The following is a 24,701-nucleotide window of genomic DNA, read 5'->3' as shown; positions in this document are numbered from 1 at the left end:
AGGCTTTCTTTATAGTCCAACTCTCACATCCATACATGACCACTGGAAAAACCATAGCTTTGACTAGATGGACCTTTGTTGGTAAAGTAATGACACTGCTTTTTAATATGCTGTCTAGGTTGGTCATAACTTTCCTTCCAAGGAGCAAGTGTCACTGTTTCCATTGTTTCCCCATCTAGTTGCCATGAAATGATGGGACTGGATGCCATGATCTTAGTTTTCTGGATGTTGAGTTTTAAGCCAACCTTTTCACTCTCCTCTTTCACTTTCATCAAGAGGCTCTTTAGTCCTTCGCTTTCTGCCATAAAGGTGGGGTCATCTGCATATCTGAGGTTGTTGATATTTCTCCCGGCAATCTTGATTCCAGCTTGTGCTTCATCCAGCCCAGCATTTCTCATGATGTACTCTGCATATAAGTTAAATAAGCAGGGTGACAATATACAGCCTTGACATACTCCTTTCCCAATTTGGAACCAGTCTGTTGTTCCATGTCCATTTCTAACTGTTGCTTCTTGACCTGCATACAGATTTCTCAGGAGGCAGCTCAGGTAGTCTGGTATTCCCATCTCTTTAAGAATTTTCCATAGTTTGTTGTGATCCACACAGTCAAAGGCTTTGGCGTTGTCAATAAAGCAAAATTTTCTTTATCCTTCATTTTTTTAAAAAACAGAATGTGTCTTTTAAAAATAATTTTATGTATGTATGTATTTATTTTTATTTTTGGTTGCACTGGGTCTTCATTGCTGTGAGGGATTTTCTCTAGCTGCAGCAAGCAGGGGCTACTCTCTAGTTGAGGTGTGTGGGCTTCTCATCGTTGGAGCACAGGTTCTAGGGCGAATGGGGTTCAGCAGTTTTGGCTCCCAGGCTCTAGACACAGGCCCAATAGTTGTGGTGCAAAGGCTTAGTTGCTCTGTGGCAGGTGGGATCTTCCTGGATCAGGGATCAAACCCAACTCTCCTGCATTGGCAGAATGATTCTTCCTGCTGAGCCACCAGGGAAGCTCTACCTTTCATTTTTGAAAGAGAGTTTTGCTGGACATATGGTTCTAGGTTTGTGGTTTGTATTTTTTTAGTCATTTGAATGGGTCAGATCATCCCATTGCCTTCTAGCCTCTATTATTTCCGGTGGGAAGTCAGGGTTTTTATCTTATTGAAGTTCTCTTGTATGGATGAGTTGTTTCTCTCTTGCTGCTTTCAAGACTTCCTCTTTGACTTTCAGTATTTTGCTGTAATATGTCTGGGTCTGATTCTTAGATCTATAGAAAGATCTATGCTTAATATAATTTCTCAGAAGGTAGGACTTATGTGTATCAATTTGCTACTTAATTTCTGTATGTCTTATATATATATATATTTTTTTGCCTGCATGATGCAGCATGTGGGATCTTAATTCTTTGGTGAGGGATTGAACCTGGGTCCTGTGCAGGGGGTGTGGGTTTGATCCCTGGTTGAGGAACTAAGATCCCAAATGCCACACAGTGCAGTCAAAAATGAAAAAAAAAATTTTATACTCTTTCATATTTATCTGTTATTTCATTGAAACTCTTTAATTCTGTGTGTGTGGATTTAAATTACTGTCTAATGTCCTTTAATTTTAGACTGAAGGAATCCCTTTAATATTTCTTGTAGAGCACACTGCTAGTGATGAATTCTCTTCATTTCTGCTTTCCTGGGCATGTCTTATTTTCTTTTTCATTTTTTAAGAACAGTTTTTCTTGTTATAGAGTTCTTTGTTGACAATTTTTTCTTTTTTCCCATCACTTTGAATATGTCATACCAACTGCCTTATGACTTTTGTGGTTTCTAATAAGAAATCAGCTATTAATCTTATCAAGGATTCCGTTTCTGTGATGAGTCATTGTTCTTTCACTGCTTTCAAGATTTTTTCTTTCACGTGTGTGTGGAGCAGGCACTCTTCCTTAGACAGGATCATCTCAACTGACATATCTTCAAGTTTGCTGGTTCTTCTGCCAGCCCAAATCTACTTTTGAGCCCCATTAGTGAATTAATCATTTCAGTATTGTACTTTACAGCTTCAGAATTTCTATTTTGTTCCTTTAAATACACTTTCTATCTTTTTATTGATAATCTCCATTTGGTGGTACATAATTTTAATAGTTTCTTTTCATTATTTAGACATGATTTCATTTAGTTCTTTGAACATATTTGTACTAGCCATTATAAAATCTTTGTCTAGTAAGTTCATCTGGGCTTACTCACTGATAGTTTTAACTGCTTTCCCCCCCCCCTTTCCCCCCATTGCCACACTTTCTTATATCTTTGTGTGTTTCATAATTTTTGTTAAAAACAGTATTTCAAATAGTCAAATGTGGCCACTCTAGAAATTAGATACTCCTCCTCCTTTCCAGAGTTTGTTCTTGTTTGTTCAGGGCCTTTTCTGAGCTAAATGTGTACACATTTTCTCTGAAATGTGTACTCTTTGTCATGGCAGTTACTGGATTCTCTGCTTGGTTTTCTTAACTGTTAGCTTAGGTCAGAGGTTTTCTTTAATGCCTTGAACTGGTAGATCTCCCATTCTGTGCCAAGGGACTCTTTGTGTGTGTTGAGCATAATTTCAACACTCTATCAGGTTACAACTCTGCCTTTGCCTTCACTTTTTGCTTGAATGGAGACTCAAGGTCAGCGAAAGGTGAGAGACTGGGGTTCTTTTAGGTCTTTCCCTACGCAGGCATGTATATTCTAGATCCCCAGGTATGTTGGAGCATTTTAAAGCTTCTTTGGACAGTTCATCCCCTTGATTTTCATTTAAGTTGCTGTGTCAGCTTCTTGTTGCTTCAACTGGTTTTGCCACTTTAGGCAGCTGCAATGTTAAACAATTGTTGCTGAGTGTTTCTGGCAAACACTCTTAGGATATGGCTTTTCCCAGTAAGTGAGCTCTGCATCAGTTAAAAAAAAAAAAAAAAAGACAAGTCACGTGTATGGGCCTTTCCAGGGAGCTGACAGTGACAATTTTTGGAGAATGAGCATTTGAGGAGCTTCAAACTTGTTCTGCCACCTCCAGCGGCTGCTCATTTTCACAGGTACTGTGATCGTGAGGCTGTGATGGTTTTAGGGTTACCATGGGGCTGGGGAGATGAGCAAATTAAAAAGCTACAAACCTCACTGCTCTCAGCAAGGTTCAGACCTTTTTATAAAATTAACATTTCTTAGGTTGTTACCGGACATTGATTTTCAGAATTTGGAAAAGGTCATTTTCTTCCTAGCATTATTGTGGCTTCTATGGAGGAGCTGATTTTCAGAGGTCCTTACTCTACCATTCCGGCAGTGCTTCTGCTGTATTTTTAGAAAGTGTTCCTTAGGACCAGGGTGGATAGAAAACCTTAACACTAAAACTGCTGATCTAAGGCTGGCACCTGCAGAGATCTGGTGATTTGTCTCTATAGGTTTAGCACAGCCAAGCAAAATTTGTTTTCATCCCTTTCTGCCTCCTAACCCTTTATCCTTCATTTGCCCATCAGTCCCCCTCTCTCTCTCCTCCCTTTCCTCCCTATTTCCTGTCAACAAGCATTTATTGGCCATCTCTTTAGTGCCTGGGGTCAAACTGCTCTGGGAGCCCATCTTTGGTGGAGAAGGACATGTTTGCAGAGCAGACCACCAGCACTTCAGGGAGTTCCGGGACTGAGGGAGGGATCTAGAGCTAGGGGAGCCAGGAAAGACTGATCGATCCTCATGGAGAAAGGGGAATCCCGAAGGAGAAAAAAAAATCCTGCTTAAGTTCCCTAGAAAGAGGATCCCAAGGATACTGCTGGGCTTCCTCAGCTGAGAAATAGGCTACTGGGGAGACGAAAAAAATCCGTTCTATTATGATAAACATACAAACACACTGAAGGCCCTGTGAAGTATATTCCAGGCAAAGGCTCCCACTGAGAGCTGGAGAGGCCCCATCTCCACAGGTGGGCTGGGTCAGTTCTGTCTGCAGCAGCAGCAAGAAACCCTCTCAGCCAGATATTGTCCCACCAGGCAAACAAACAAACAAACAAAAACCTTTCTCCCTGGGGCTCAAGAAAAGCCTGGTTTGTACAGGGGAAGGACCCAAAGCCAAGAGGTGCATGTATGTGAAACTGTAGAAATAAACACGAGGCCCAGCCAAAGCTAATCAGAGAGGGACATCTGCTCTGTGCTGCTCACACCATTCTGTGATGGGCAGACCACAGGGCATCCCATGGGAAAGGGTAGTGAAGGGGAGGAGGGGCTGCCCACCCCTTGCCCAGCAGCTGACCTTAGACAAGACATTTCTCCCCGTGAAGCATCAGTTTCCTTATCTACAAAATGGGGATAATAACAAATTCGTATCTTTCGCAGAGCTCTGTGAGGATCACATGAGATGAAGGACTTGGGAGGACACAGCATGGGGTCAGGGGTCCATTGAGTCCTTGATTTTCCCTTGACTTTTAGATCAGTTATGAACTGGAGTCATAATTCTAATGAGTTTTTAAGTTGAGTAATATACTTTGTCCTAAAAAAAGTCACTATCTATTCCTCTTTTTTTTCCAAAAAGGACATCAGGAGCTTACAATAAAAGGCAATAAAATCTTTTACGAGGGCATAAATGAGAACTGAGTGATGAAGTGTGTATTTGGCAGGCAGTGGTGCGGGGGGTGCGGGGTGGGGAGTGATTACACAGAAAATCCATTGTAATCAAATACAAAATAGTCTCCAGCTTCTGGAAGTCAAAGCAAACCGAGTACCACGAAAGGCATTTCCTGCCAGTGAACTCTGGGGAGTTTATCTAGTAAGGAACTAGATTGGGTAAGCATGTAGCAAATCGTGGGGACAAGAGGCCCATGCCCAGGGCCAGGAAGAAGAATCTGAGCTTCACAGAGAACCTGCCTTGTTTCTCCCAGATTCAGTCTGCCTGGGGTCCTCCTGATGGTGGAGCATGGTTACCACCATGCTGTCCTTATGAAGTTGCCTAGGGGCTGAGCGTGTGTGCATTCATTCATTCACGGTTCTGTGCATTTCCATTCCCTGGAGGCTCCTCTGTACCAGGCTGTTAAATGCGTCTGTAGACTTGGGGTGTTGTCCCCAGCCAGAAGGATTAGATAAGACTTTTTGGAGGAGATGCTTGAGCTAGGCCAAAAGGACAAAGCATAGTGAACTTGGGGTAACAGTCCAGGTACAGGAGGAGAGATCTGGGTGGGGGAAGATATGAGCGCAGGTTCAGAGTGGGAGGACCCTGGACATAGCTGGAGGTGGGGGGCATGGGAGGAGTAGTGAGAACTGTGCTGAGACAGACTGAGGCGGACAGATGGGAGGTTTGGTGTGGGAGTGGGGAGGGAGGGATCGAGGAGGATGCCCCTTGCCTGCATAGGGAAGCAGCTGGCTGGAGGTCCCTTCCCTGCAATGGGGAGCTGGATGAGGGCAGGCTAGGGGAAGTGCTGGGTTCAGTGGGGCCAGGTTCAACCTCTGGGTCCAGAGGGGATGACTTGGCTAGAGGAAGGAAGAGGGGCGTTATCAGCATTATGGGGGTGCCAGAGCCACAGGGGTGGGAGAGAAAGAAGGCCAAGGGCAAATCCATGTAAGAGGCAAGTGGGGTCTCATAGGAAAGGTATATGAGAAGGGGTCAGAGATGCGGGAGAAAACACAGGCAAGAGTCAGCAGGGGGCCTTGGGGAACAGCCAATATGAGGCTCAGGAAGAGAGACAGCAATGCATTTGCTGTCTGCCTGTGTGGCCACCAGGAGGTCAGTGGTAACCTTTGGCCAAAATGATGTGAGTGGATTGGCAGTGAAAAGAGACTGGAGGGGCTTGGAGGAGCGGAAGGCAAGGTGGAGGAGATGGGAGCCCAACAGGGGTGTGCAGCCTCTGAGGGAAGCTCTACGGTGAGTTGGGCGAAGGGTATGAAAGAGTGCATTTTGGATGAAAGGAAGATGGCAGGAGGGAGGCTGATGGCAAATGCAGGCGAGTCTGAAGGTTGTATGGCAGGAAAGTGAAGGGGTCTTCTCCTGGTGGCTCTGCCAAGGGAAGGACTGGCCAAGTCTGTGGAGGGATGGGGACACGGAGGAGAACCATCTTGTGTCAAGGGACCCAGGGTAGCAACCCTGGGTGGTGGAATCACCATCTATTCCCACAAAGACAGGAGGTCATTTCAGAGTGGGAGACGGGGGTAAAATTTAAAAATAAAATAAAATAAAAAAATAAATAAAATTTCTGAGGCTGATAATGAGGTTCAGGGGGTGGCCGAGGGCATAGACGGGACTGTCACTGGAACTGTGACACTGAAATGATGCCAAGAAGGCAGCACTGGGCACTGCAGCTCTGGGGACAGTGGCTGGAATTGGAGGGTGAGACAGAGACCTGGTCCTTGGTTATGGGCTGCTGCGGGGACTGGCGCCTCCAGCCAGGTTCCAGGTCAAGGGCAGACTTCCAGGTCGAGGTTTAGGAACTAAGAAAACCTGGGACTCACCGGGATCACCTCTTCTTCCGGGCTTGCCACGCCGTCCAGGGGGGCCTAGACAGAAAACAAGGATGGACTCTTTAAGATGGGAAGCCAGTGGCCTTGGGGACAGCCTGCCTGCTGCCAGCTGCCCCCAACTCACATTCATCGCAGCAGCCGGGGGGATAGCCTGCCCACCACCTTGCTGGCTGGGAGAGTGGAGAGAAGTGTGAAGAAAGCTCTGTCTCCTGTCCCTCCCTTACCCCTGCTCCTCTGGATCATCCTTATTGGTTGCATTCTCATCCCCCACTCATTCATTTAGTTATTCAATTATCTGTTTATTATTTCATTCACAAGTCCTTTCCCATTCAAAAATGTATACTGCCTAGAAACTCTTGAGGCAGGAGATTGCCACTGAGAAACTTCCGACTTACAAGAAAAATAAGGCTGAGGATGGCAGTTATCTTATGAAAGCCTGGACAAATGCTTTTTAATATTCACTAAAATAAAGCAACAGAGAGAGCACACTACATAAAGACACTGTCGTGTGTACAGGCTCAGTTGCTCAGTCGTGTCTGACTCTTTGCAACCGCATGGACTATAGCCCACCAGGCTTCTCTGTCCATGGGATTCTCCAGGTGAGAATACTGGACTGGGTTGCCATGCTTTCCTCTAGGGGTTCTTCCCAACCCAGGGATCAAACCCAGGTCTTCCGCATTGCAGGCAATTCTTTACCATCTGATGCCCTTCTCCAAAAGACACTATCATGGCATCTCAGATGCTTAAACTCAGAGATAACAGGCTCTATCCTATCCACCTACCTCCTTCCTCTGTTCATTAAACACTTTGGCACTTCCCTCCCCTTCCCAACAGCTCTAGGGAGACACCATAAAGTTCTTGTGATTTATTGCACATAATGTGCACACTGATGCATGTGCTTTTTGGTATCCAGTCTCATCCACATGGTTTTGCACTTTCCGAATCTGATGTAGACCATCCTGCCTTCTCCTTCTGCCCCTGGGCCCACATCAGCCCCCAAGACCAGAGTGACTGAGATGCTGAAGAGGGAGAGGGCTCTAGGTACCGGAACAGGCGGCAGGGCTCAGAGAACAGCTCACCTGGCCTTGGAGTGGAGGGCGGAGCTCATGCTTCCTTGCCTTCCCCTCCCTGTTTCTGTTTTCACTCCCCGTTAGTCTAACTACCTCTGGTTCTTTCTCCTGTTTTCTCAGGTGGGAGAAGGTGTGCAGAAACGAAGTCGCAGGCACTAGATTGTAATTTATACCTCTCTTCATCCTGCCCCTCACTGCGCTCCCAGCTCTGGGCCGGGCCTGGAGGCCACTTAGGAACAGCTTGTGTCATAAGCACTGTTCTTTCGTAAAAGTCAACTTTAAGGGGATTTCCCTGATGTTCCAGTGGTTAGGGCTTTGCTTTCCAATGCAGGGGTTTTAGGTTTGATCCCTAATGGGGGAGCTAAGATCCCACATGCCTCAGGGCCAAAAAACTAAAACATAAAACAGAAGCAATATTGTAAAACAAATTCAATAAACTTTAGAAATGGTCCACATTAAAAAAAAAACAAAAAACAAACTTAAAAAAAAGCCAACTTTAAACCCCCTCAAAAATTCCTGGAACAATCGCAGAGTAGAGGCAGAGACCAGCCATGAACCAGGTCTGTGGCAGGACGGCTCACTGAGAAATTAGTGTGCCTGTGTGTGTTTCTCTTTATTGTTCTCTTCATTTTTAAGCAGGTAGTCATCCCCACTTGTGGGCTCCCTGGGTAGCTCAAATGGTAAAGAATCTGCCTGCAATGCGGGAGACCTGGGTTTGATCCCTGAGTAAGGAAGATCCCCTGGAGAAGGGCATGGAAATCCACTCCAGTATTGTGGCCTGGAGAATCCCATGGACAGGGAAGCCTGGTGAGCTACAGCCCATGGGATTGCAGAGTCAGACATGTCCGAGTGACTAACACACACACACATGACCATTTGTGCACCTGAAATGGGGGTCTGGGACAGAGCAGAAAAGCAGAGGTGGCCCCAGGTCAGTGGTGCTTCCAACTTTTATTAGGGGGGGTGTCCTGGATGGGGAGGACGGAGGGCTTCTGAGGAAGAGAGAGAGAAGGGACTCCTGTGGAGGGGAGGAGTTATATATTAGACTCTGAAACCTTTGCAAACCCCATGGGTGAGTTAAGAATGAATTTCATGCCAGCCTTATAGACTGGGGGGCTTGAGCTTAGAAGGTTAAACAAACTTTATTTAATTTTTTTTTCTTCTTCTTTTTTTAAATTTTATTTTATTTTTAAACTTTACAATATTATATTAGTTTTGCCAAATATCGAAATGAATCCGCCACAAGTATACCTGTGTTTAAACAAACTTTAAAAAGTGAGAAACATGCTATTTCTTGCACTACTGAGTTTGTAGTTAAAAATGTTTTTATTGTGGTGCCAAACATAAAATTTAGTCTTAACCTTCTTTATGTGTGTAGTATAGTAGTGCTAATTAAACACACACTGTCATGCAACAAATTTCTAGAACTTTTCAACTTCTAAAACTGAAACTCTATATCTACTGAACAACTCCCATTCTGCCCTTCCCTCCAGCCCCTGGAAACTGCCATTCTGCTTTGCGTTTGTCAGAGCTTAATGATTTCAGGTATCTCAGACAAGTGGAATCATGCAGTATTTGTCTTTTTGTAATTGGTTTCTTTCATTTAGCATAACGTCCTCAAGGTTCATCCATGTCTCAACATATGATAAGACTTTCATTCCCTTTTTTAAAAAAGACTTTATATATATATATGTATGTAAAATAAATATATATATTTAAATTAATTAACTTTCCCTGGTGGCTCAGATGGTAAAGAATCTGTCTGCAATGTGGGAGATCTGGGTTTTATCCCTGGGTCAGGAAGATCCCCTGGAGAAGGGAATGGCAACCCACTCCAGTATTTTAGAGAATCCCATGGACAGAGAAGCCTGGTGGGCTACAGTTCGTAGGATCACAAAGAGTCAGCCACTACTAACACTTTATTAATCTTTGCCTGCGCTGAGTCTTCATTGTGTTGTGGGGGATTTCTTTAGCTGTGGTGAGTGGAAGCTACTCTTTAGCTGTGGTGTGTGGGCTTCTCATTGCTGTGGCTTCTCTTGCTGCAGAGCATGGGGCTCCAGAGCGTGGGCTCAGTAGGTATGGTGCACAGACTTATTTACTCTGTGGCATGTGGGATCCTCCTGGAACAGGATCGAATACGTGTCCCCTGTATTGGCAGACGGAGTCTTCTCCACTGTACCACCGGGGGAGTCCTTCCTTTTTAAGGCTGAATAATGGTTGGTATAGTCAAAGCTATGGTTTTTCCAGTGGTCATGTACGGATGTGAGAGTTGGACTATAAAGAAGGCTAAGTGCCGAAGAATTGATTTTTTTGAACTGTGGTGTTAGAGAAGACTCCTGAGTGTCCCTTGGACAGCAAAGAGATCAAATCAGTCAGTCCTAAAGGAAATCAACCCTGGGTATTCTTTGGAAGGACTAATGCTGAAGCTGAAGCCCCAATACTTTGGCCACCTGATGTGAAGAGCGGACTTGTTGGAAAAGACCCTGATGCTGCGAAATACTGAGGGCAGGAGGTGAAGGGGCCACAGAGGATGAGATGGTTGGATGACATCTTCAACTCAATGGAGATGAATTTGAGCAAACTCTGGGAAATAGTGAAAGACAGGGAAGCCTGGTGTGCTGCAGTCCATGGGGTCACCAAGAGTCGGACAGGACTGAGCGACTGCACAATAGTCCGTTGTATATGTCTGCCACATTTTCTTCATCCATTCATCGTCTTTTTTTTTTTTTTGCTGTTCTGGGTCTTCCTGTGGTACATGGGCTCTCTAACTGTGGTGTGTAGGCTCGGTTGCCCCACGGGCATATGGGATCTTAGATCTCTGACCAGAGATTGAACCCTCCTCCCCTGCATTAGAAGGGTGGATTTTTAAACACTGGACCACCAGGGAAGTCCTATCTTCATCCATTCATCTTTTCAGTTGATGACACTTGGGTTTCTTCTCCCTCTTGTGAACAATGCTGCAATAACCTGGGTGTGCAAGTATCTCTTCAGGATTCTTTTTCAATTGGTTGGGATACATACCCACAAGTAGAATTGCTGGATCGTATGGTAATTCTATTTTTAATTTTTTGAGGAAATGCTATTCTATTCTCTATAGTGGCTACACTATTTTATATCCCCACCAACAGTGCACATGTGTTTTATTATTTCTCCACATCCTTGCCAACACTTGTTACTTTCTTTTCTTTTTTTTGATAGTGGCCATCCTAATGGGTATGAGGTGATATCTTGACTTGGATTTCTCTAATAATTAATGATGTAGCATACCTGTTAGCCATTTATATATCTTCTTTGAAGAAATGTCTATTCAGATCTTTTGCCCAGTTTTAAATTGAATTGTTCTTTTGTTGCTGAGCTGTTGGGGTTTTCTATTTATTTATTTTTAGTTGAAGAATAATGGCTTTAAAATGTTGTGTTGGGCTCTGCCATACATCAACATGAACTGGCCATAGGTATATATATGTTCCCTCCCTCTTGAACCTTCCTCCCTCCTCCCACCCCATCCCACCCCAGTAGATTGTTACAGAGCACTGGATTGAGCTCCCTGCATCATACAGCAAATTTCCACTGGCTATTAATTTCACATATGGTAACATGTATGTTTCAATGCTACTCTCTCAAGTCTCCACCTTCTCCTTCTCCCACTGTGTCCATAAATCTGTTCTCTACGTCTCAGTCTCTATTGCTGTTTTGGGGTTCTTTATATATTCTGGATATTAACCCATTTTTAGGTATAGAGTTTGCAAATATTTTCTCCCATTCTGTAGGTTGCCTTTTGTCTCTGTTGATAATTTGCTTTGCTGTGCAGAAGTTTCTTTAAAATTTTACTTACTTATTTAATTTTATTTTGGGCTGAACTGGCTTTTTGTGGCTGTGCTTGGGCTTTCTCCAGTTGTGGTGAGCAGGGGCTACTCTACAGCTGTGGCACATGGGCTTCTCACTGTGGTGGCTTCTCTTCTCGCAGACCATGGGCTCTGGAGTGTGGGTTCAGTAGCTGTGGTGCATGGGTTTAGCTGTCCCTTGGCGTGTGGAATCTTCCTACACCAGGGATTGAACCCGTGTCCCCTGCATTGTCACGTGAATTCTTAACCACTGGACCGCCAGGGAAGTCCCAGGAGTTTCAAAGTTTGATGTAGCCCAATTTGTTTATTTTTACCTATTTGACCATTAAGTTAATTTTAACTTTTAACCTTTTGAGCTAATTTTTATATATAGTATAAGGTAAGGGCCCACCTTCATTCTTTTGCATGTGGATATCCAGTTTTTCTTGACAGCATTTGTTGAAGAGATTATCTTTTCCCCATCGTGTAGCCTTGGCACCTTTGTTTAAAACCATCTGACCATATAAATGATGCACCCCTGAGTTTTTTTTAATAAATATTCATTTATTTGTTTATTTTTGGCTGTGCTGGGTCGTAATTGAAGTGCATGGACTTTCTCTAGTTGCAGTGAGTGGGGGTGACTACTGTCTTATTGCAGAGCAGAGGCTCTAGGGTATACAGGCTTTAGTAGCTGCAGCTCTTGGACTCTGGAGCATGGGACTCTAAGTAGTTGTGGTATATGGGCTTAGTTGCCTCAAGGCATATGGAATCTCCCTAGACCAGGGATTGAACCTGTGTCCTCTGTACTGTCAGACAGATTCTTTAATCACTGGACTATCAGGGAAGTCCCACCCCTGAGTTTGGAGAATAGAGATTCATGCCAGTTACACAGCCCTTGAGGCCCTTGAGTTTTCCTGATACCAGACAGAGACCTTGAGTTTCATGCTGGAATGGCTCAGGACTGTATTAACTGGCAAGGCTAAGATTCTGGCACCCCCATAACTGACAATATCTCCTCATGGCAGTGTAAACAGTGTAACCACCCTCCAGGTCCATGATGTCAGCCAAGGCCTGAAGCACCGCATTGCACGTCCAACCGCCTCCAACACCTACATGTGGGTGTCTCCCCAATACTTTAGACCCCTCATGGCTAAACATACATCCTGCTCTCCTCCCAGCTCCTTTGTGGGGTGACGGTGCCTGGGAACTTTGTGAGGCTGGTCGGTGTTTGGTCTGTTCTTTCTGGGTATCCTCTGTGCTGGGGGGTGAGTGAGGGTGTGGGAATAGGAACTCCATTGGCACACCTGGGGTCATGCTCCCCTGGCTGTACAAGGGAGGAGCCCCAGCAAACTGACCCCTGGGTTCTCTGCTCTCACCAGGCTATCGAAGGCCTGTGATTGGCCCCACAAGGCTGCTCGGCTGTCCTGGGCCTCAGACTGAGGTGTGCAGCCTGGCAGGAAAGGGGCCCAAGAGTGGGAGAATAAGCCGCGCTCTTCCTGGATCTGAAAGTTAAAGCAGCACGATGGTTTTCTGATGGTCATCAGGGGTATGACTGCAAAATTCTCTGTCTGGGTAACTCAAGCCAGATGAAGAAGACATTTGTTGTTGCTGAGGGAGCTGAACTAATGGATTTTTCTGGGTGGTTCTTCTGGGTGGCATAGTTAGGCAGAAGGCCCAGTAAGGAGGATGCTCAGTGGGTAGGCAGCTGTCCAGGCATGGTGGGGTGCCCCTGCTTCCCAGGGCCTTTGAGGGAAGCTCCCAGCAGGCCTGGCGTGGGCGAGGAGCCTGGGTACTGATGAGTGCACGTGACCTGTGGGGCTGTAGGCCTGACAGGCTGGACAGGACTCCCAACTGAAATGGCCTAAGTGAAGAAGGAGACTGAGGCGGCTGCTTGTGAACCCTCTGCAACCAGTCCGAATCAGATCCTGGCAGCCTCTGTGTGAACAGTTCACCAATAGACAGCTGGTTGACCCTCTCTTCTGAAATTCATACTCAAACATTCAACTGCCTCCAGGATAATTCTATTGAAAGGCAACATGTCCAAAGCCAAAATCATCTCCCAATTCTCCATGTGCTCCCTGACAGGGTTCCCTTCTCACCTAAGTGTAGGGATCACCAGTATCCATGGAGCCAAACCAAAAATCTCGTGGAAGCTGTCTGTAGCATCCTCCTTTCCCCACACCTGAGACCTCTTCCTCACTGGCATCAGGCAAAGGCTGCCCCCACACCTAGCCTCTACCACCTGCCCTTCCTGCCATGCCTTACTGGTCCTCCTAACAGAAGACAGTCCACTGCAGCCGGCAGTCTGCATTGTGTGCAGCCTAAGTTCCCTCCTCACTATTCCTTGGCATTCTCTTTAAAAGACTGTCAAATCCAGTGAGATCCAGGCCTTAGAAGAGATGCAAGACGAACTAATTTGATGCCCAGGGCTGCTGAGATGAGGGATACTTTTTCCTCCTCCTTTCTTCCCACAGCATGAGATGCAGGTGGTGAGGCCTGCCATGTTTGATAAATAGAGGTCCCGGGAGTGGGGAGTGCCAGAGCTGAGCCTCATGCCGACTACTAGTCTCCCTGTCTGCTTCTTTTGCAAACAGAGAGGTCTTGCACACAAGAAGCTTGCATGGTGAAGCCTGCAGTTGTGGGGGTAGTGGTGGGGTGGAACGGCAGGAAGCACGGCCCTTCATGAATTTCTGGATTGTCAGGTGCTGAGGGCTGGTCAGGGGCAGAAGCCCTGGTTCAGCATCTACTAGGCACCACTCCGGCTACTTATTTAGCAAACATAAACTTGGAGCCCTTTGTGCTCTGGGACTCCTGTGGCTCATCCAAGGAGCTCAACTATTCCCTGCTCATCCCTCTTGTATGCCTTGTACAGAGGGGAACTCTGAGGCTAAGTGAGGCTAAAAGACTTGCCTGCCTAAGGCCACATGGGCTTCCTAAGTGGCGCTAGTGGTAAAGAATGACCTGCCAATGCAGGAGATGTAAGAGACATGAGTTCAATCCCTGGGTCGGGAAGATACTCTTGAGGAGAGCATGACAACCCATTCCAGTATTCTTGCCTGGAGAATCCCATGGATAGAAAAGCCTGGCGGGCTATAGGCCATGGGGTCACAAAAGAGTTGGACACGACTGAAGTGACTTGGCACATACGCCTGCATACAAGGCCACACAGCTGGTGCTTTGGGGAGCCCTTCATCATCAGTTTGTGATTCCTAAGGTCTAAGGGCAGTTGTGCCAGACATGTCAAACCCCTAGGCAGGCAGCCTTGACAACGGAACGGGCGGCCACCCTGGGGAGAGCAGCAGGGCAGACGGGCCACCCTGCTGGCATCTGGGCCAGGCCTACAGCATGTTGCCCTGGGCTCCCAGGGAAAGCTGGGCCAGCTGATTGCAGCTCAGATGTTCTCCAAACAAGCAAAACCAGGCTTTTGGCCCAGCAGTGTGCCCGAGTTTTCCACCTGTTGGTTTTCTTCTGCTCCTTCCTTTCCACAGTAGGACAATGTTTCCCACTGCTGGCGCAGACTCAGACACTCAGGCTGCCCTGGAAGGCACCTGGGAGTCTGTCTTGATCAACTTGTTGATGTACAGATGGAGACAATAAGGTCTTGCCCAAGGATGCTGCTGTAAGAATAGTCCCGGCTGGAGAGTCTCCAGGTGATGAAGACCAGCTCGGTCTGTCCTCACCTCTGTGTGACCCACACAGCTCTGGATCAGGGGCTGGTGGTTGTGGGGACCCTGGCGTTTCACAGTGGGTGCTGCTGTGGTGGTGCCTGCAAAGCTTCTGTCCAGAGGCTTTGAGCAACAGACACCCACAGGTGATGCTGGTGCAGAAAGGGAAAAACCATGACTGACAAGAAGCTGTTTAAACTCTCTGTGCTTTGGGTTCCCAATCCACAAGGACAAAAGTTTAGGGGTGATGGCAACCACGCCTGCCTTGCAGAACTATTTAACAGATGAGTTGACAGCAGACACACCAGCGTGGGGGCACAAAAGAGGGACCTATTTGGGACTGAAAGAAATAACGCAGGGGCCTCTGGAGCATTAGCATCTGGGTATTTGATGTACCTGGATTACATGCTTCCCAAGATGCATGAAGCATGAGACAGGGTAGCTATATTTCAGTTTAGCTCAAGTATGGGGTAGTGGGCAGGGTCTGAGTCCAGAGGCTGGCTGAACCCTCAGTTACACCCTGACCTTGACCCCCAAGAGCAGGGCCAGTCTGGAGCCTTTCCACGTACCTGATTACAGTGTGTCTGCCGACCTGGGGATCAGGATGCATGGGTAGAACGGTCTGGGAATGAGATTTCTGAAACAAATCCTGAGGTTTCAGGCATAGTATGGGCTAGCGAGGGCTCTGCTTGTGACAACCATCTGCATATTAAGTAACTCCAGGGAGGACAATGTTTTTCTCAAGCACCCTTTGAGGACAAAGTGGAATCATTTCTAACCGATAAAAATCTGATCTCTGATTGGGCTGGAGAGCTCATGTCACTGACCCACTTCAAAGGGGGCCTGAACCCTGACAGGCTCCAGAGCGGCCTGAGCAGTGAGGACCTGCTGGTCTCCCTCAGTCCTTCTGGGCAGCTCCCTCCGCTGAGCACGCCTCCTGCAGCAATGCCTGCCTTACTGCTGTCCTCTCACAACCCTGGGGCCCACCCGGGCCAGCCTGCCTAGGCCTCTCCCTCTCTCGCTTCCCCTGGATCCAGCGGTTACTCAGCCACACTCCCTCAGTCAGCCCCCGCTCCTCCCACCTGCAAGTCCCTAAGGGTAGGAGCTGTTGTGCAACTTATCTAATGGAATCTATACTCAGTTTTGAAAAATGCTTTAAACCCTCTCCACTCTTTCTTCTCTAAAGATTGGGAAAACTGAGGCTCAGAGAAATCAAGAAAGTTTCCCAGATGCAACAGCAAAAGGTGGAAGCAACTCAAATGCCCATCAATGTGTGAATGAATAAACAAAATTTATTACAATATATATGTGCAATTCAGTCTTAAAAAGGAACGAAATTCCTGCACATGCTGCAACATGGATGGACTTTGATGACACTATACTGGGTGAAATAAACCAATCACAAAAGGAAAAATACTGTATGATTCCACTTATGTGAGTTATCTGGAGTAGTCAAATTCAGTAGACAGAAAGAACAGTGGTTGCCAGGGGCTGGCGCGGTGTGGGGGCGGGGTTGTGAGGAGAATGGGGAATTAATGTTTAATGGGGACAGAGTTTTGGTTTGGAAGACGAAAAAAGTTCTGTAGATAGATGGTTGCCCAATGATGTGAATGTACCTTATACCATTGAATTATATACTTAAAAATGGTAAATTTTCAATTATGTGTATTTTACCGCAATTAAAAAACAAAAGAAAAGAAATGCTCCCTGGGTTCTCAGCCACCAAGGGCCAGAGTGAATTGTGAACCCAGGTCAGCCTAGTGGAGACGATGGTAATGCTGCTGGCAGCACAGCTATCACGATGCCACTGAGCATCCACTGAGGCCTGGAACTGTGTGGTCATAGGCGACAGTGGTGTCCCCCAGGGTACACAGCAAGGAGGTGGCAGGTCTGTGTGACGCCGGGGCCCGTCCTCCAAACACCTCAGCTACTGTGATTAAGGCTGTCCCCGCATGTGTCCACATCCTCCGAGGTCTTCAGACCCGGTCCTCTGGCATTGGAGGCTCCTTTATCTGACTTTCTTCCCAGGACTCCAGGAAGAGAGTGGTTCTGAATCCCCTAGACATTCAGCTTGGCATTCCCTAAGATTGCCCAGGGCCCCAGGGCCATTGTGGGGGTGTAACTTGAGCATAGAAGGCAGGGGGAATTCCTGGATTTGAGCTTCTATGACCACATCATTAAAACATCTCCCCAGATCATTTTGTTTTACAAGTTTCAGATCAACCTCAGAGCTGGAAACTTCCACCATGCTCATTTCCGGCCTGGCCTCACAGGGCCCTCTGTCCTTCGGAGGATGGAGGCAGTGTATCCTGGGAATGCCTCTGGGAGGGCCTGGGGGACGCTGCACTTGGGGAGGGGACCCTGACCCTGGGAGAGGCTGGCTAGCTGGCAGGCTGCTTGGGTTCCAGAGGTAATGCTGTCCTTCAGGAATTAAAATCACAGTATCTTGCTTGGCAAGTACAGCTCACTTAAAAGGCATTTAGGTCCTACAGGCTCATCCTCCACCACCCACCACACTTGTAAGCCCAACGGCTTGTTGTAAGGTCCTGAAGCAGTTTGGAAAAGCAATGCCACAGGCTGCTGGGGTTGTAAGGCAAATGTTTGTTTGGAACTAAGATGGTTGTCCAGGTGAATGAAGACCCCTACTGCCCCAGTGATCAGACCTGGTCAGCCTGCTTGAACATCATGCCAAAGGAACAGAGGCCACCTTGGGGTGGGGGGCTGGGCCAGGGCTGGTGGATGGCCCCAAACTCACATTCCCCAAGGGCCTCAGATATGAATGCTGATGCTTCCTCCAAAAGGAGTGGACAGTTCTGGACAGACACAGCAGCCCCTCTAACTCTGTTCAAGAAAAACTAGAGACAGGTGGTACCATTTACTGAATATTTACATGTGGCACTAACCTCGATTCCATGGTACTAACTCATATTCTTCACATCTAACCTTGGAGGAAAGCTACTATTATGATCTGTATCTCATAGATGGAGAAACTGAGGCACAGAGAGATTAACTCAGCTCTGAGGTTAGACAGCTGGTGTGGATGGGGCCGAGCATTGAGATCCTGATCCCTGGCATCCCAACCCTGCCATTGGCCTCTTGCAGAAGATGCTTGTGGAAGGTGGGCAGGTAGAATGGGTCACAGTTTTTATACCCAGTTCTTGGCACTTGTTATTATTATTTTTAAAAAATATACTGTGAACCACACAAAATGGAAGGGGCCCAGGGGTGGTTCTTAGAAGTCTGTGAATTAAATTCTGAAATAAAAGCCCACATACTGCCAACACTGGAGCAGACTCTGGCCTGCTTTTGGCATGGCCATCAGAAATGTCTATTGTTTCCAGGCTAGTTTCTCTCCCAAGTCAGGAGCAACTTTAATAAGGCATGTAGCTTTTTATTTTTTTCTCTCTTTTTAAAAAATTTAAATTGGAGGAGAATTGCTTTACCATGTGGTGTTGGTTTCTGCCATACATCATAATAAGGCATTTTAAATGGGATCACAGAGTCCAGACCCATTACTTAACGCTGGCAGCACACCAGACCCAAGAGCCAACTCCGGAGGATCCCCAGGGTCCCGGTGGGAGGGGACTCAGAAGATGGGGTGCAGCAGGCCTGGGGGGCGCGGCTGACACATGCTGAGCCGATGCAGGCTATATGCTGGGTGCTTTTCTGTCTCTTTAATTCTGCTGGCAACTCTGAGATGTGGGTGTAATGGGTTTGCTCACAGCAAAGAAACCGAGGCCCAAGATGAGGTGACCTGTTCAAGTCAGGGCTGGTCAGGAGCCAGGAGCTGGACCAGAGCTCTTGTTGGCACTAGCACGACACTCCTAAGTGTCTCCTTTTTGGGAAAGCTAAAGAAATGGACTGCCTCACCCAGAGGACTTGGAGAGAAGCAGAATACAAGTGGAGGGGATGAGGTGTTAGTACATGGTTTCTGGGTCAGAGCAACAGGGCTCATGGAAGGGCTTTCAGGAAAGGGCCTCTGTGCCTTACAGTGGAGATTTCAAGGGACTATTTGAAAGGGTTCTTTTAAGTGACAGATGGCTAAGTCACAACGCTTGGCTCAGGCAGCTGAAGGGAGGGCTGAGTAAACTTGCATGAAGAGTGAGAAGCCCCTCAGAGGGACAGAGAGAGACAATGGCCCATCTTTTCTCTTGGGCTCAAGGCCATGAGTACATCTCCAGGACTGGAGAGGCCCTGATTGGCCAGTTGGCTTGGACTGGAAGGGCTAAGTGGGAAGTTCCAGGAAAGGGAGAAGGACTTTCTTGAGCTCCCCAAGGGTGAAGGTAGAGTCAGGTTAACCTGAACGTGGAAAGAGCTGGTGCCCAGGCTAAGAAAGGCATGCAGAGAAACTGGCTCCTGGCTGCTGATTCCTGTGCAGGCGGCGAGTGTATCTGAGGCATCGGCTGTGAGGGGTCAGTGCTGGGTGGTCAGCGGTGAGTGGGAGAGCCTAGGTGGTCAGCGGTGAGTGGGAGAGCCTAGGTGGTCAGCAGTGAGTGGGAGAGCCTAGCGCAGGTCTCTGGGGCTCAGTCAGACCCAGATCTGTGCTAGTGAGAATTGGCTTCTTCCCAGAGCCTGTCATCTCCTGGGATTTCCAGTTGGAAAACAGACTCCAGAGAAGCAACACAGAAACCAGCACACCCCAAAGACACCAAATTCCTCAGTTCTTCATTCACCCCAAAGCCTTAATCACTGACACATGGGCCAGTGTATCCCCTCAAACTTAATGAAGGCCAGGATTTATTGCTTTCAGAGAATGAAAAGCTTTTATTTATTTATTTTTTAAACTTAAAAGCCATCCATGTGAGCTTTGATTTCCAAGAGAATTCCTCCTAACCTACATGTTAAAAGTCCAATCAGAAAGTTCTAGAAAAGAGCAAGTGAGGCCTTCAGAGTATGGCCAACATGCTGGTGGTCATGGACTTAGGAAGCTGGCCACTCAGCTTGTCCCACCCTGCTCTGAGGTAATTTGACTCTACGGGCCTTGGACCTAGGCCTCCCACTCCTGGGGACAGGAGAACAGAGCTCTCCTGAAGGAAGGGCATGCCAGCCCCCAGCAAGGCCTGGGGTGCTTTAACATCCACATCCAGGAAGTGAGGGCGGCAAGTGAGCAGTCAAGCGACCAGCCATCCCAGTGTGCTCAGGACTAAGAAGTTTTCTGGGCCTTTCAGTTTCAAAGGTGGGACAGTCCCAGGCAAACCAGATGGTTGGTCACTTCAGCAGGCAGCCGGTGACGAGGCTCTCTACACAGTCCCATCTCCCACTGTCTCCCTTCATTCCACACCTCACCTCCTGCCACGCGGTCTTGCTTCTGCTTCTCAAGCCAGCCAGGCCTCATCCTTTCTCAAGGCCTGTGTTCCCTCTGCCTGGGGCACTCCTCATGTGGCTGGGGTATCTCTGCATGGTTGAGTCTTTGTTGAGCTTCCTGGACACCTTCACTGGTCACCATCTCTGGCATGTTTTCTGGTTTTATTTTCTTACAGTCACTTACCTTTACCTGGCTTATTTATTTCATTTCTTTTTTAGTGCTCAGGGGATGAGGAGGTTGGAACCAAGTTTTGAGTTTATAATACCCAAGGGACACCAGTTCTGGGTTCATAAACCACCAGCCATTATTTCTACAACCACCACCACCAGGATTACTGTAGTGTACATTCAGAATTTACTGTGTCCTGGGTACTGTTCTGAGCTCTGTCATGTCAATCCTCCTGTAATTTTCATAGCCACCCTACGGATGTGAGAGTTGGACTATAAAGAAAGCTTAGCACCAAAGAACTGATGCTTTTGAACTGTGGTGTTGGAGAAGACTCTTGAGAGTCCCTTGGACTGCAAGGAGATCCAACCAGTCCATCCTAAAGGAAATCAATCCTGAATATTCATTGGAAGGACTGATGCTGGAGCTGAAACTCCAATACTTTGGCCACCTGACGCTAAAACTGACTCATTTGAAAAGACCCTGATGCTGGGAAAGATTGAAGGTGGGAGGAGAAGGGGTTGACAGAGAATGAGATGGTTGAATGGTATCACTGACTCAATGGACATGAGTTTGAGTAAGCTCTAGGAGTTGGTGGTGGACAGGGAAGCCTGGTGTGCTGCAGTTCATGGGGTCGCAAAGAGTCAGACACGACTGAGTGAATGGAACTGAACCCTAAACCTCATTCTACTGAGGAGAAAACTGGACCCAGAGAGGACAAGTCACTGGCTTGAAGTCACTATCAGTGGCAAGGTCAGGACTTGACCAGGTGGTCTGGTGCCAGAGATCATGCTCTGAGCCACAGGCTATTCTGTTTCAGGATTAGATGAAGTGGGGCAGAAGCCCCTTATGAATCCTAGAGGAAGCTCATGGAATGGCCTAAATCAAAGTTCTTACCCCCACCCCATCCCAATTCTCTGCCTGAATTCCCAGTCTCTGTGAACAGCATTACCACTTACCCAGGAGCCCTCAGGAATGTGGGCGGATCCATCCCACTCACACTTCCTGAGCCGCTGACCAGGTCTTGGCCTTGTCCTGGCATTTTATGTGTATTACTGTGAACCACACAACAACTCCATGTGGTGGGGGCTATTCTGCCAATTTTATGGCACCAAGAGGTTAAAGAACATGCGCCAGATGACAGAGTCAGAAGAGAAAGAACCAGAGTCTGCCCCTCTCTGTCCCTGCTGGGCCTGGTACCAGCATCTCTCCCTGCTCAGTGGTCACAGCCTCGTCCCTGGCTTCCTTGTTTGCTTCCATTCTCTGTCCCACAGTCAGTGCAGTCCTTCTAAGCCACAAACCTGATCATGGCGTTTCCGTTAAAGCCTTCCACAGGCTCCCCTCTGACCTTGGGCCACAGTCCCAGCTCTTTGGCCAAGGCCCTTCCAGGTTGAGCCAGACTTTGGCCTGTGCTGCCCATCTCCTACTTGTCCTCCATATATTACTCCTGGCCCAGAACACATCAAGGCCCCTGAGCTGTATGTCCTTTCTCAAATACCGGCCAGAATAATTCCTATTCATCCTTCAAGACCCAGCTAAGACATGGACTCTTCCCAGGGAAGCCTTCCTGGCTGCCGCTCTTGGGTCAGGGATATTTACTTGCTTCTGTACTTAGTGCACTGGGATGAAGCTGTCTGCCCAGCTCTCCCTCTGTCTGTCTGCTAGACTGTGAGCCTCACAAAGTGGAGGCCACATTCAATTGGCCTCGGTCCTCCAAGAGCCTGGCCCTGGCTCAGGTCAAATCCAGTTAAACTGAACTAAGGTGGATGGTCACCAGCAGCCATGCAAAAATGCTCTGGACTCTAGGGTGTCCGTCAGCAGCTTGTCTCAGGGGCTGATCTTTGCTGGGGGTTGGAAAAGGAAAAGATGTAAGTTTGTCTCTTTAATTATTGAGCACCTGTGCTTGACCCATTCTGCCCACTGGGGTAGGAAATGCCCAGTGATGAACCAAGGGCCAGCTGCCATGGTCTTTTAGCCGGGGCTGTTGGAAATCACTTGGGGCAGATTTAGCCCTAGTAAACTGCTCTTAACCACTCTCTGGGGAGATCCTTGAGCCCCCAGATAATTAGCTGCATGTGTGTGGGAGACAGGCCTGTTTTTCCCCCGAAGATTTATGAGAAGGGGGAGTATTCTCATTGACCTCCCTTTCAGGAAAGGTCTCTTTCTGGAACACTTGCCGAGTATTCCATCAACAGAACGGCACATATGCTTGCAGTAAGCCTGCTTGACATCATCACACCCGGCATATGTTTCTTGTCTCATACGCATTTTAGCACTCACTTTGGTGACTGTATGTATTTCTGAGGGTCCCTAAACATAGCTCCGAATGAAGCACTTATAATTCATCCTTCATGAAAGCCACCACTGGTCTTTCTAAACATACTTGGAAGTGGATTCAAAGTTTATTTAGAGAAAAAAAATTTTTTAGTAGACAGAAAGAGAGTGTTTGTGAATTCTTTCTCCTAACCCCTCCCTTCTGAGACCTTGGGAACAACTCCTTTGGCTCACAGACGCTGACACCTTCAGAGGAGAATGTGGACATGTGAACACGGGCCATCTCTTTGCCCAGGCATTTCTCTAGTTCCTCCTCAGTTTATTCACCTGCTATGCTGTTTCTCCCTCCATCCCAATTTCCCTTTCTTTCCTTCTAGTCATGCGCTCATCCATATATCCTGCTGTAGGAAAACTACTTACTACATAGTTCTGAATGAATGAAAGACTTTATTCATCTAGACAATCAAATATCCACCTAAATATTTGTTCAACTATCCATCCAGCTGTTAAGTTATTAATCTCTGTTTATTTTTCCTTTTGATCACCCATGCAGCCATCCATCCATTCAACCATCTGTCTGTCTGTCTTGCCATCTATCCAACATTAACCCACTCTGTGCCAGACTCTGGGGATACTCAAATAAATACATCTGGTTCTGTTCTTAAGCAGCTCACAAGTTTCTGGGGTATGATATGCAAACAGTCAATTATAGCACAGTGTGGGAAGTGATCTTAGATGTGCAGGTGCTGTGGGGGGCCTGGGGAAGGGGCGTGGATGCCTGAGATCAGTTCCAGTACAGAAGAGGAGATAGAGCCATCCACAGGTAGAAAACATGCTCACCTTCCCTATCTCCTAGAACTAATGGGGTGGCAACTTGGGGTGAATGGAGTCAACAGTCTCCCCAGAGCCATTCCATTTCTGCCTTGCAGATATTTCCTGTCAGAAATACACTTCTTGATGGGGCCCACTCAGATGTATTCCTTTGTGATCCTGCATTCCCATTCTGCAGAGAACAAACCAGGGCTCAGGAGGAGGGGTAGGCAGAAAGAATCGGCAGAACCTTCATATCAGAGTCTGAGGATGGGTGGTCAGCCCCTGCAGCCTGCTGCAGCCATTGGCCAGTGGTTAGCCCTCAGGACAGCACCAACCTCTGGCTTATCTACTCCCACTTTGAAAGCTTCTGAGTGCTTGGGACTTGGGCCCAGTTGCTTGGGATCCGGGCTCTCTCTGTACCCCATTTGTCCCAGAGCTAACTAGAAATTCCTGGCAGGTAAGCTGTGGTCCCTCTCTGGGAAGCAGAGTGCTCAAAGGATCCCTCAAACCCTGATATTTCAGCACCTCCCTTCTCCTGGCCCCATGCCAAGGGCTGAGAACAAGGATCTTGCTTGCAGAGCAGGGACCATGCCTCTCAAACTCTAGGCTCTGGCCAAGCCTTAGGCTCTGGAACCTGCAGAGAATGGCCATGGTTCAACAAGCATTGTGGGTGCTGGACTGACCAACGTTGCCTTGCCTGCGTGAGGATGGCCGGGTGTTCCCCACACTGGGTAAGGCAGTCCCTCTGCCCTCTCTAGATGAGTGTTTCCCCTTCATCACAGTGTCATCTTCCATGCCTCCCTTGTCCACATACCCCAATCGGCCCTGCCCGTGGTCTCTGTAATCCCTGTCAAACGGGCTCTCTCAGCCTCGCTGCTTTCAGCCATCTACAGAGGCCTCCTCATGGGCCTCTCTTTCCCCAGGCTTGTTTCTCCTATGCAATGTCTTCCCTGATTCCCGCATCCAAGGCGCCTGTCTAAATCTAGCCATGTCACTCTTCCTTAAGAGAACATCAAAGCCCATGGCCACTTCCTTAACACACAAGTAGGATCATGAAAAGAGTTATGTGTTCAAATTCTGCTCTGTCACATACTATCCGGCTAGTGCAGGTAACTCTGGGCCTCAGTTTCCCCATCTATAAAATGGGTATTAAT

At 47.5% G+C, this 24,701-nt stretch overlaps 1 protein-coding gene across 1 annotated transcript in view; it reads right to left on the bottom strand.

Annotated features, from left to right (window-relative positions):
- The window catches only part of COL23A1 (collagen, type XXIII, alpha 1), a 381,517-nt gene that overhangs the window by 70,405 nt on the left and 286,411 nt on the right, over window positions 1-24,701 (bottom strand). Inside the window, exon 3 of the mRNA XM_010846641.1 lies at window positions 6,426-6,470. Coding sequence (XP_010844943.1) covers window positions 6,426-6,470 — 45 coding nt within the window. The remainder of the gene's footprint in view (window positions 1-6,425; window positions 6,471-24,701) is intronic.

Source organism: Bison bison, unplaced genomic scaffold, assembly GCF_000754665.1.
Source record: "Bison bison bison isolate TAMUID 2011002044 unplaced genomic scaffold, Bison_UMD1.0 scf7180017864238, whole genome shotgun sequence".
Taxonomy (NCBI): domain Eukaryota; kingdom Metazoa; phylum Chordata; class Mammalia; order Artiodactyla; family Bovidae; genus Bison; species Bison bison.
The sequence above is the reverse complement of the archived record's forward strand: the minus strand, read 5'-3'. Positions and strand labels throughout refer to the sequence as shown.